Consider the following 13,040-nt stretch of genomic DNA (forward strand, 5'->3'; position numbering starts at 1 on the left):
CCCGGCCCTGCCGATGCCCTGAAACAGTGGGGCAGGAGACCCAGATGGGACGTGATTCACACAGCACCTGCCTTACACACAGCACCAACAGGCAGGAAGCGGAGATGAGGGGCCCGGGCAAATGAGAAGAGTGGTCCTGTTGCCTTGAACGTCTGTTCCTTGTCAGGTGCTACTTAAGCCGAGACAGGAAGAGCGCGACGTCACCACATGGATGCAGGTATTTTTCTTAAGTTCCCCAAATGATTCTGATTTGAGTCAGTAAGAACCACATATCTGCATAAGGTTTTCAAACTTTAATGAATCACCTGGGCTATTGATAAACTACCCTCGTGGCTCAGACGGTTAAAAATCTGCCTACCATGCCGGAGACCCTGTTTCCATCCCTGGGTCAGGAAGATTTTCTGGAGAACGGAATGACTACCCACTCCGGTGTTCTTGCCTGGAGAATCCCATGGACAGAGGAACCTGTCCGGCTACAGTCCCAAAGGGTCAGATGCGACTGAACGAGTAACACTTATCAGCACTCATTGATAAAATGCAGATTCTGCCTCAGTAGTTGCAAGCTTGAGATTCTGCATTTCTAATATGCTCCCAGGTAATAATCTTGCAGGTCCTAGAATCACTTTGAGTGACAGCCTGGTTCCCTACTCTAGGATAGAGTTTGAAAACTGGTATACCAGGGGCCATGGGCCATAAAAACCCACCAACATTTTTCTTTTCTTTTTTTTCCTCTACACTGTGCACTTTTAAGATTTAAATTGCTCTACATCATTTAGAAATCAGGATGTTTTACATAACCCAGATGCTTGGCTTTGCTTTGAAAACTGGAAGAACTATAGTCTGGGGCCCTCATGCTCATCTGGCAACAGTCAGCTGGCACTGAGTGGTTGCTGCCACCTCTACGGGGCATTTGTTCTCTGGCCATCACAGTCCCCAGGAATGCCAGCTCACTTATTTACACCTAGTCCTGGCAAGCTTTGTGTGTCCATGAGAAGAGACAGTTGCCTAAGGACTGTGAGAGTCTGTGGCAAGATCCCATCTTGAATAAGGAAGTTCAGGATGGTGACCTCAGTTTGGGGGAGAAGGCAGGGCGCACGGCTCTTAAAGAACATTTAACGTTTAGAGAAGAAAAATCACAGTTTTCCAGAATGTGATTTGTGGATGATCTGCATCAGAATTATTTAGGTGCTTGTTTTTTAAAAGATACCAAAAAAACTTGGAGCAAAATATAGAAGAGTATTTGCATGATTAGGGGTAGCTAGAGATTTTCTAAACAGAGCGGGAAGGGTTGTTGGAATTGTTATTCAGTCACTAAGCCGTGTTGGACTGTTTGTGACCCCATGGACTGCAGCACACCACACTTCCCTGAGCTACGTTATTTCCTGGATATTGCCCAGTTCATGTCCATTTAGTTGGTGATGCTTGCAACCATCTCATCCTCTGTTGCTCCCTTCTTTTCCTGCCCTCATTCCTTCCCAGCATCAGGGTCTTTTCCAGGACTTGGCTCTTCTCATCAGGTAGCCAAAGTATTGGAGCTTCAGCTTCAACATCAGTCCCTCCAAAGAATATTCAGGGTTTATTTCCTTTAGGATTCACTGGTTTGATCTCCTTGCGGTCCAAGGGACTCTCGAGTCTTATCCAAAAAAAAAGAGTCTTCTCCAGCACCATAGTTCAAAAGCGTCAGTTCTTTGGTGCTCAGCCTTCTTTATGGTCCAACTCTCACACCCATACATGACTGCCTGAAAAAACATAGCTTTGACTATATGGACCTTTGTCAGAAAAGTGATATCTCTGCTTTTTAATACGCTGTCTAGGTCTATCATAGCTTTACTTCCAAGGAGCAAGTGTCTTTTAATTTCATGGCTGCAGTCACAGTCTGCAGTGATTTGGAAGTCCAAGAAAACAAAATCTGCTATTGTTTCCACTTTTTCCCCATCTATTTGCCATGAAGTGATGGGACCGGATACCATGATCTTAGTTTTCTTGAATGTTGAGTTTTAGGGCCAGCTTTTTCACTCTTGTCTTTCACCTTCATCAAGAAGCTCTTTAGTTCCTCTTCACATTCTGCCATTAGGGTGGTGTCATCTGCACATTTGAAGTTGTTGTTATTTCTACTGGCAATCTTGATCCCAGCCTGTGCTTCATCCAGCCCAGTATTTCACATGATGTACTGTGCATAGAAGTCAAATAAGCAAGATGACAATATACAGCCTTGATGTACTCCTTTCCCAATTTTGAACCAGTCCTTTGTTCCATGTCCAGTTTTAACTATTACTTCTTGACCTGCATACAGGTTTCTCAGGAGGCAGGTCAGGTGGTCTGGTATTCCATCTCTTGAAGAATTTTCCACAGTTTGTTGTGATCCACACAAAGGCTTTAGCATAGTCAATCAAGCAGAAGTAGATGTTTTTCTGAAATTCTCTTGCTTTTTCTATGATTTGATGGATATTGGCAATTTGATCTCTGGTTCCTCTGCCTTTTCTAAACCCAGCTTGTACATCTGGAAGTTCTTGGTTCATGTACCATTGAAACCTAGCTTGAAAGTTTTGAGCATTACCTTGCTAGCTTGTGAAAGTGAAGTTGCTCAATCATGCCCCACTCTTTTCGACCACATGGACTATACAGTCCATGGAATTCTCCAGGCCAAAATACTGGAGTGGGTAGCCATTCCCTTCTCCAGGGGATCTTCCCAACCCAGGGATCAAACCCAGGAATCCCACATTGCAGGAGGATTCTTTACCAGCTGAGCCACCAGGGAAGCCTTGGTAAAATCAGGGAAGCATATGAAATCACATGGGAGGCATGTGAAATCAGCATAATAGTTGAATATCCTTTGGCATTGCCCTCCTTCATGGTTAGAATGAAAACTGACCTTTTCCAGTCCTGTGGCCATTGCTGAGTTTTTCAAATGTGCTGGCATATTGAGTGCAGCACTTTAACAGCATCATCTTTTAGGTTTTCAAATAGCTCAGCTGGGATCAGTTAAAATCATTTAAATACTTTGATCCAGACATACTTGAAACAAACAATCCCTGGACTTTTCATTTGTGAATCCATAAATTACTTTCTGGAAGCTAGTTTTATTTTTATTATTGGTCAGAGAAAATTACCAACGCTCAGTTCAAAAAAACCTGCCAAACTGCTTTCCAAAGTTGCTGTACCTTTTGCATTCCCATCAGCTACACATGAAAGCTCCTGTTTCTCCACATCCACACCACTTTAGTATCAGTCTTCTTAATTGTAGTCATTCTAGTAGGTGTGTGGTTTTATCTCATTGTTTTAATTTACACTTTCCTAATAACTAATGAGGGATTCCCAGATGGCACTAGTGGTAAAGAATCTGCCTACCAATGCAGGAGATGCAAGAGACTTGGGTTCAATTCCTGGGTTAGGAAGATTCCCTGGAGGAGAGAATGGCAACCCACTCCAGTATTCTCACCTGTAAAATTCCATGGACAGGGAAGCCTGGTGGGACTACAGTCCATGGGGTCACAAAGAGTCAGACGTGACTGAGCACAGCTAATGATGCTGAGCGTTTTTCACATGTATGATTTCCATCCCTATATTTTCTGAATGAAACTATCTGAAAATTTTTATTGGATTGTTTATTTTCTCATTACTGAGTTATAAGATTTTTTTTCTATTCTGGATACAAGTATTAGATATGTAATTTATAAATATTATCTCCCAGTCTGTGGCTCCCTCTTTATTTTGTTTGTAGATTTATATAAGTGGTAGAAAAGTGAGATTGCTGGTAAAGAGATCAGCAGGACAGGAGCAAATGTTTGCACGCACATGAGCTGACAACATACTGGAGAGGTCAGGATGATGGAGCTAAAATGGATATGGTAGGGTCAGGATAAGGAGAACATTTTAAAGAAGTCAGAGGAATTTAGAATGGATATAGCAAGCAATATGGAGCTATGGAACATTCTTGAGCATGGGCAAAACAAGAGTGGAAATTCTACCTGGGATGGCACTGAAAGGACAGGGAGAGGCAAGAAAGAGAGGCAGGAAGCATAGCTGAAAACTGTGTGGCAGTCCACAGTGTGAGCGAGAATGTGGACTGTGATCTTGGCAAATGAGGAGACAGGAAATACAGCGAATGACACTGTATTTTAAAGTTAGAAAAGGGAAGGCATCTTGACATTTTAAATATGAGACATAAAAATGAGGAGAGGCAATAATTACAGAAAATGAATATTTGAAAGGAACAGAGATCACTGAATTCCACTCCTAATTTTACTGTTGAGAAACTAAGGCCCAGAGAGAAGTAGTGATTTTACCAGAGTCATACAGAGTCAGAGGCCATCCAGATTATGGGTGTAGATCTTGCCAGTTCCACTACATAAACCCAACCTCAGAACACTGAAGTCTAAGGTCTCCAACTCAGGAGCTATTTCAGTCCCAGAAACTTGCTGGAAATGAGAATATACTCCCACTTCTCTCTCAGTCTCTCCTTGGTCCCACTTATTCACCACCACTCCCAAATTTAAGAAGAAAACTAAACAGTAAAGATTTCCCTGCATGCTTTTTTTCTCCACCCACGTTTTATTTCTTTGACTTGACAAGCATACCACCAGAAATTTTTATGATGTGAACCCACATTGTCCTTGTTGGGACAAATATCAAATTAGAATTACAGCTATGTTTATCTACATGAATGTATCTTAGATCATAGTTTAGTAGTGTTAGTCATTTAGTCATGTCCAACTCTTTGTGACCCTATGGACTGTAGCCCACAAGGCTCCTCTGTACATGGGATTTTCCAGGCAAAAATACTGGAGTGGGTTGCTATTCCCTTTATCCAGGGGATCTTCCCAACCTGGGGATCAAACCTGAGTCTTCTGCATTGCAGGCAGATTCTTTACCATCTGAGCCACGAGGGAAGCCCATCTTAGATCATAGTGTTGAATTATTAAAAAAAAAAAAAAACAGGCTGCATAATGATATCACTTTAAGTTAAAAAATCTTAACAATAAATTCTTTACAGTGATTCAATTCAGTTCAGTTCAGTCACTCAGTTGTGTCCAACTCTTTGCAACCCCATGGACCGCAGCACGCTAGGCCTCCCTGTCCATCACCAACTCCCAGAGTTTACCCAAGTTCATGTCCATTGAGTCAGTGATACCATTCAACCATCTCATCCTCTGTTGTCCCCTTCTCCTCCTGCCTTCAATCTTTCCCAGCATCAAGGTCTTTTCAAATGAGTCAGCTCTTCACATCAGGTGGCCAAAGTATTGTAATTTCAGCCTCAACATCAGTCCTTCCAATGAACACTCGTGAGTATACAGATATGCAGTGAAGGCACAGAACCACTGAATTCATGAATATGATTGGTTTGGGGGAGGGAGAGTGAGGAGTAAGATTGGGAAAAACTACCAGGGGACCCTAACTGTATCTGTAATCTTTTATTTTTCCAAAAAGTAAAAGAAAGAAATAAAGAAGCTCTGAAGCTAATAGGACATAAAGTAGAAAGTTGCATATTGTTCTCATATTCTCGATTATCAGTATATTCAAAATGTCTTAAGTTTGTTAAAGCTCAAATGTGAATCATGATTTACTATTGTCAGCATTCATCCCTCCATCTCTTATAATTCTACTGATGATTCATATTTACCAAAAAAAGGTTGAAAGGAAAGTTACAAACAACAGCAATCAATGTAGGCAAATGAATCTCTCCCACATCCTCTGTATAAGGGTATAAATCTGCCAGATCTACTCAAGATAGTGTTGAAAGATAAGGCGGCAGTGCTAGAAGCTTTTAGGCCAACAAATCTTGACATGAGCTTGCTCTGTGATCTTAACTAAGCAACTGTGGTTTAACAGTGGCAAGAATTTCCAGGGGTCCAGAAGTCAGAAATAATGGCAGTTACCAGAAACCCACTCCCTGCCCATGTCCAAAGTAAGAAGCATCATGGGAACAAACGCTGCAGGCAGAGTCCGTGTGTGAGAATACAGCACACCTTGGGGGCGTCAGGAAGAGCGTTTTTCATTTTGTCACTCCACTGCAGACCAGCTGGGCAGCGGTCCAGGGCTTAGTGCTATCAGGCCTTCTCCTTTCCTGCCTCCCTAACCCCTGAGGACTGTTGGTCCTCACTGTTTACTCCCACTGAAACAGACACAATGGCAGAAGCAGCTGAAGAAAGAGGAGCACCGATTCCTACTCCAGTGGAGTCAGGCATAGGAGAAGGGATGTTGGAGTGGTCCTTATTAGTTAACAATAAAACAGCCGGCAATTACTGTTGCTGCTGCTTCTAAGTCATTTCAGTCGTGTCCGACTCTGTGTGACCCCATAGACGGCAGCCCATCAGGCTTCCCCGTCCCTGGGATTCTCCAGGCAAGAACACTAGAGTGGGTTGCCATTTCCATCTCCAATGCATGAAAGTAAAAAGTGAAAGTGAAGTCGCTCAGTCATGTCTGACCCTTAGCGACCCTATGGACTGCAGCCTACCAGGCTCCTCCGTCCATGGGATTTTCCAGGCAATTACTGAGCGGCTATCAAAAGCCAGACCCTGCTAAATCCATGAGATGAATTATCTGATTTAATCTTCACAAAAACTGTGTGTAACAGATACTATCATTATATTCATTTTAGAGACAGGAAAACTGAAGTTCAAAGAATATAAGAGACTTGCCAAACTCACATACTACTGAGTCACTCTAGCTTGTGTACCTTGTTCCCGTTCTCTAGGATAAATAGGGGAACCTAGAAGGGGATGTTTACAACAACTGACCTCAGACCTACAATGCCATATCATCCTCCCCAGGGAAAGGCCCTGACAAGTACAGAAAACTGGGGAGATGACATGAAAAGCCTCAATAGAAATAAATATCAGGCTGACTATTGGTGAAAAAGTGAATCCAGGATGCTAACCAATTGAACAGCAAAAATGTGGTGAAATAATAAGGTAATTGAATGAGAGTGTCATAAGAACTTTAAGATTGTTTTCTTCAGTGTTGGTTTGTTTCTTTCAAGCTGCAGAATTCTTTACATGAAATCTTGGGCTAAACAACAGGATGTCAAACAGAAGCAGGGTTACTCAGGCTGAAACTGGGGGGTCAGGGACCAGGAGCAGAGCTCCCTAATTTACCTCCACAGGCTGAGTTTACAACCCCCTCATTTTATAGATGAGCAAAGGGAGACCTAGAGAGAGAGTGTGATATGCCAGAGTCGTAGAGATGTGATTAATGTGCCTTGTTTTATTTACTGTGCTTAATTAACTGTGTCAGGTTGTTTTAACTGTTTTTCATGTAGACTTAATCCCTACCACAACACTTTATAAGGAAAGCATAATTATATCATAAAATCTGCAAATGAGAAAACTGAAACACAGAAAGGTTAATAAATAAATTGCTCAAGGCAAATCAAAGAACCAAGACCTTGTCTGGCAAATCCAGACAAGACCTAACCTCAAAGACTGGGTGATTAACTGTGAGGATGCCTAAGAGGAAATAAACCAAATCAGATCTAGAACGCAGCTCCCTGCCTTACAGACCAGTGGTCCTTCATATTCTTGCAGCTCCCATGCAATGTCTGCTCCCAAGGGGTACAAGGACAGCAGGATTTAGGGAGAGGGTCTGAAAAGTGTGTACATTTTAGACATTTGGAGAAGCAAAATGTTTTTTAGCTATAGGTCGTGCATTTAGTGCCAAGGGCATTATTTGGGGAATTTTTAAGTCTGGGTTACCTTTAGTCTGGGAGCCTCTCCCTGCTGGAGATACCAAGGTGCCTAGGCTGGAACTTCAAGCAGAGGAAGCAGAACATGGCTGCTTCAGATTTGCTTTAGGAACCTGTAGTGCCTTCCACCTAATCGAGCCCAGGTCACAAAACTACAGGGGGAAGTTGTCTATCAGAGAGTAGAAAACCTTGGCTAGAGGTTCTCCTGGGCTCCCCCTCCAAGGAAACATTGTGGTGCTCCAAGAAGACATGGAATCCTAACAAGTGTTAGGAATAATTTCTTGGTTTAATGCTCATTTGTCTTCCAAGAGAGTCCTCCCTCAATCCACACTCTTCCCACAAAGCCACAGCTCCTCCTGGTGAATGCCATACATGAGACCACTGGGCCTCACCTTGGTCTCCCTCTGAAAAGAAGCAAGGAGCTTGCATTAGGGTGACCAGTGACCCCAGTCTGCTGGGGACTGTTTTGGTTTTAGCGCTGAATGCATCCTGGGAAAGCCCTGGTCCCAGTGAAACCGGCAGGGTTGGTCACTGTATGTCAAGCCTCAGATGACTTGACAGTTTCTTAGAGCAACAACTCTGAGTGACCTCAGTTTGACGTACACACACACACACACACACACACTGTAACAGGTAGGAGGCAGGAAACTGCCTGTTTTCCTCCAGTAACGTTAACCCTGACAAAAATAGGGTTGAGTGACTAAGGCCAAGTTTATGACCACCGCTGGTCCCCAGAGGAACCAACTGCCTGAGCTTTCTTCCTGAACTGGGGCATCTTGGGAAAAAAGGAAGGAAGGGCTTAGTCACACCCTGGGAGTGGCAGCCAAAAGCAGCCTTCTCTCCTCCTAGAGTGAGCTCAAAGCCTCTTTCTTTAGGAAAAGTAGATGCTTCCCAGGTTTCACTCCCTTTTCACAATGTCAGAATGACAAATACTAAGTGAGGAAGAAGAAGGGAGGAGAAGAAGCCAGAAAGTGCAACCATCTCCCCATCTTGAGAAGAGTAGCTCCCCAACACAGCAGATCCCTAAGCCTTCAGTGGACCCACCACCGCCTCAGGCATTCCACAGGCCAGGGTCCCCCTTCCCCCTAGGAAACTCACCTGGGCCCCAGGACAGACTTGGCTCCCCAGGGATGCAGAAGCAGCCACCCATGTGTGCACCATCCTCCCCAGGCCGAGGCCCCTGGGAACACCAGCCAGAGGAGCACTGGAAGAGACAGCCTCCCAGCGGTGTCCCTCCTCCCGCCTCCTCCCTGGCACACGAGGGACCAAGTCCCGCTCAAAGCACAATGCAGCCTTTGATATCCTGGCTGCGGCAGCAGGCCCAGGGAGGATGGGAGGGGCCACCCAGCCCTCAGGACCCATAGTCCTTGCACTGTCGGGCCTCTGACTGGGGAGCAGAGCTCCTCCCTGCCTCTCTGCAGATTGCTTCATGCCTATCAGGCTGTGGCACATTCCACACATTCTAGGATTGAGATACACAGTTTGGTTCTTGTGCGGGTGGACGGTGTGGGGGAGTGGCACAGGAGGAGGAGGCAGAGAGCATCTCAGGAATCAAGGCTGCTTCTGTTCTTTCTCCCTCCCTGACTGGCTTGGCCCACACTGATTCTCCTGCTGCTGGGAAAGTGCTCCCCACCCAGTCTCTCTCTGCAAACACCCCACCTTAGCTATTTGGGTGAAGCTGGAGCTGCGGGTACAGCATTTCACCTCACCCCCAGCCCTGGCTGCCAAAATCAGAAGGTCAGAAGGAATCCAAGAAGTCACCTGATGTAACCCAACATCTTACAGATGAGAGGTTGGAGGACCAAGTATGTTAAGGCTACAAATATGCACACAAAATGGATCACACCAGACCAAACTCTTTTCCATCTTGTTTAAGGAGTAGTCAGTCCTAAAGGAAATCAACCCTGAATATTCATTGGAAGGATTGGGGCTGAAGCTCCAACACTTTGGCCACCTGATGCGAAGAGCCAACTCATTGTAAAAGACCCTGATGCTAGGAAAGATTGAGGGAAGAAGGAGAAGGTGGCTTACAGAGGATGAGATGGTTGGATGGCATTACCAACTCAATGGACATGAGTTTGAGCAAGCTCCCGGAGATGGTGAAGGACAGGGAAACCTGGCATGCTGCAGTCCATGGCATCACAAAAAGTTGGACACAACTTAGCAACAATAAGGAGCAGAGCAGTAGGATGCAGTTGAGACAGTATGGCTGAATTTCAGAAAACCTCCCATGGCATCTCCTAAGGAAAATGGAGAAAATATGGCCATATGCCAGTAACATTAGACAGAGGCATGACTGATCCAGCAACGAAGCTGAAGGATCATAAGTTACTTATTGTTTCCTTAATGCCTAGAGCAAAGGTCACTCCTGAGTGGTCCAAAGAGTGAGGAGGTGTGGCCTAGGGAAAGCAAGTAGTCCTGCTGTGCAGGCTACTTGGAGGTTGAGCTTGCAGCCAGTCACACGACCACTTCAAGGAGGGAGATGGCCTGGTCAATTTTATATTCTGGGAGGAGCACTGGGAATACAACATGAAGGAGCACCTAGATATCAGTCTCACTGGAGTAATCAGGGGTGTCCATCACACACCCCAGCTCAGTCCCAGGTGACAGGTTCTCCACCATGTCTCCGAAGTCTGACTTCAGTTTCAGTGCTAACCCATCTTGATTCCCAGTGACTGAATGTTCACTACAGGTTAGGCACTCATCATACATTACTTAATTTAAGTCCCATAACAACCCATAATATTAGCATTATCATCTTTATTTTGTAAATGAGGAAGCTAACGCATGTATAACTTGCCGAAGGCCCCACCATTAATGTATGTCAGATTCAGGGCTTGAGCCAGATCTTGTTGATTCCACAGTCCAGGAGCTTTACTTTTCTAATATTCAGGATCTTTCCATGACTACAATGAGGAAGGATTTGGCGATCTGATGCTGAGCTCTCTGGAGCTTAGCTGACCACTTACAGAGGGCGCAGGAGTGGACACCTGGAATGGGGCCAGGAATGCAGGGACACAGGGTTTCTCTGATCACAGAACTACCATGGAAGATGTTTTCTCTGCACAGATCAGTTTAAAGTATCCACTTCCCATAATGTGTCTCATATCTTTTCCCCTCACCAAAGCACAGTGTTTTACGTATGAATTGGGATGTTTTCTTGGGCCTAAGATAAAAGGGCAAGGATTTTTTTACAAAGCAACCACTCAGAACTTTGGGAGGTATGTGAGAACTGGTGAAGAGAAACCATGGTATAATTTGCAAATGATGTTGAATGCTCAGACTTAGCATTTCTCCTTGACTTGGCTGAACACCATTTCTATACAGGTGCAACGATGAAGGTCAGAAATTATAAATGATCCAAGACCAACCAATGAAAGGATCCCCAGGCCAGCTCAGAGAGGACATCCTCAGGCGGTTGGTTGAGACACACATTTTGGCAAATCTGAACTAAATGGTCCATTTTGGAAAAAGTCATTGCTTCTCTTGAGATACAAGAAAGCAGTGTTCTGCTTATGGGAAGCTCAGACGAATTAGCCAGAACAAAGAGCTTTCCAGACAGAGAGCAGCAAGTACAAAAGCCCTAAGGCTGGAACTTGCCTAGAAAGCTAAAGGAAAAGCGTGTGTGGTTGGAGTCTCATGAGGCAGGGCAGAATGTAGAGATGAAGGCCAATTGTGTAGGACTTTGAAGGCCATCTAAAGACTTCAGCTTTTACATTGACAGAGATAGGAGCCAAGGGAGGACACTAAATAGAGGTGTCACATGACTGACTTACGGTGATAAAGGGTCTCTCTGGCTGCTCCTTGGAAAATAGGCTGTAACTAGAATTCCAAGTATGCAACAATTGTAACATCCAGAAGAGAGATGATGATGGCTTGAAGCAAGGTAATAGTAATGGACATTTTTGGATGAAAACTATATTAGTCAAAGTTCTCTAAGAGAAGCAAATCCACTAGGATATGGATGTGTGTGTGTGTGTAAGGAAGAAGGTACTATCCAGTCCAAGGACAAACCATTGCTAGGCTTCAGGCAATGAAGAACATGGCACAATGTTCCTCTGGTATGTGACCAGACATTCTGATTTATTATGAAAACCACACACTCAGATTTTCAGGTATAGTTTCCAAATTTTTAAATGTTCACAAACTGATTCAGAACATTTTCCAAATCACTGTATGGTTGGGCCAGTACTTCACGGCACAAAAACATGCCTGTAGGTCACATCCAGCCGGAGACCAGCCAGTTTGCTACATCAGATGAAAAATTGAATTTTTCTCATAAAATTTACAATCTAGTTGGGTAATAAGATATGTACTTGGATACTAAAATTCACTGGAAGAACTGAAAGACCATCTTATAGGCAGAATTGTGGCCCCCAAAAGTGATATATTGGAGCCTTAGCCCCCAGTACATGAGAATGTGACTTTATTTGGAAATATGATTGTTGTAGATGTAATTATTTAGGTTCAGATAAGTTCATACTGGAGTAGGATAGGCCCCTAATCCAATATGAGTGGTTACCTTTTTTAAAAAACAAACAAACAAACAAAAACACCCTGTGAAGCGATACACAGAGGTAACAATGAACAGAGAAATTAGCATTCTGCAGCTGCAGGCCAGGGGACACCAAGGATTGTCAGAAACCACCAGAAGCACAGAAGGATTCTCACCTCAGTTTGCAGAGGGAGCATGGCCGTGCAAATGCCTTGATTTGGGGCCTCTAGCCTCCAGAATTATGAGACATTAAGTTTCTGTTGTTTTAAGCCTCTCAGTTTGTGGTACTTTGTAAGGGCAGCCCAAGGAAACAAATGCAGACTACATGAGAGATAAGAACAACAGGCCACTCATTCAATCACATTATTCAGTGGACAAAAAATTATAGAGCATCCCACTAATCTAGGCTGTGATCTATGTTGTAAGGACACAGCAGTGAACAAAACAGACAAACGACTCTCCCTTGTGTAGCATACATTCTAATAAGGGAAAAAAGACAAGAAACAGAATAAATAAGTAATTTATGCAGTGTGTTGGACAGTGGAAAGTGTTACAGAAAAAAAAAAAAAAAAGGAACCTTCAGAGTAGAGGGGCTGCAATTTTCCAAAGGGTGGAGAAAGAAATGGTCACTAAATGGCTGAGTCCCTTCTCTGTTCACCTGAAACTATCACAACATTGTTTATTAATTGGCTATACCCCGATACAAAATAAAATGTTAAAAAATATATCTAGTTAAAAAAAAGAAGTGGTCACTGAGAAGGTGACAGCTGAGTGACTTGGGGGGTGGAGGGGATCATGGGCATCCAGGAGAAGAGCCTGCCAGGAAAAGCGAAGTGCCGGTGCAAAGGCCCTGAGGCAAGAGAG

The 13,040-nt window shown here is 44.0% G+C and overlaps 1 protein-coding gene across 1 annotated transcript in view; it reads right to left on the bottom strand.

The window, feature by feature from the left end:
• The window catches only part of SH3TC2 (SH3 domain and tetratricopeptide repeats 2), a 55,166-nt gene extending 46,243 nt beyond the window's left edge, over positions 1-8,923 (bottom strand). Inside the window, exon 1 of the mRNA XM_055557928.1 lies at positions 8,780-8,923. Coding sequence (XP_055413903.1) covers positions 8,780-8,831 — 52 coding nt within the window. The 5' untranslated portion in view covers positions 8,832-8,923. The remainder of the gene's footprint in view (positions 1-8,779) is intronic.
• Between the last annotated feature and the right edge of the window lie 4,117 nt (positions 8,924-13,040).

Source organism: Bubalus kerabau, chromosome 1 (genome assembly GCF_029407905.1).
Source record: "Bubalus kerabau isolate K-KA32 ecotype Philippines breed swamp buffalo chromosome 1, PCC_UOA_SB_1v2, whole genome shotgun sequence".
Classification (NCBI taxonomy): Eukaryota; Metazoa; Chordata; class Mammalia; order Artiodactyla; family Bovidae; genus Bubalus; species Bubalus kerabau.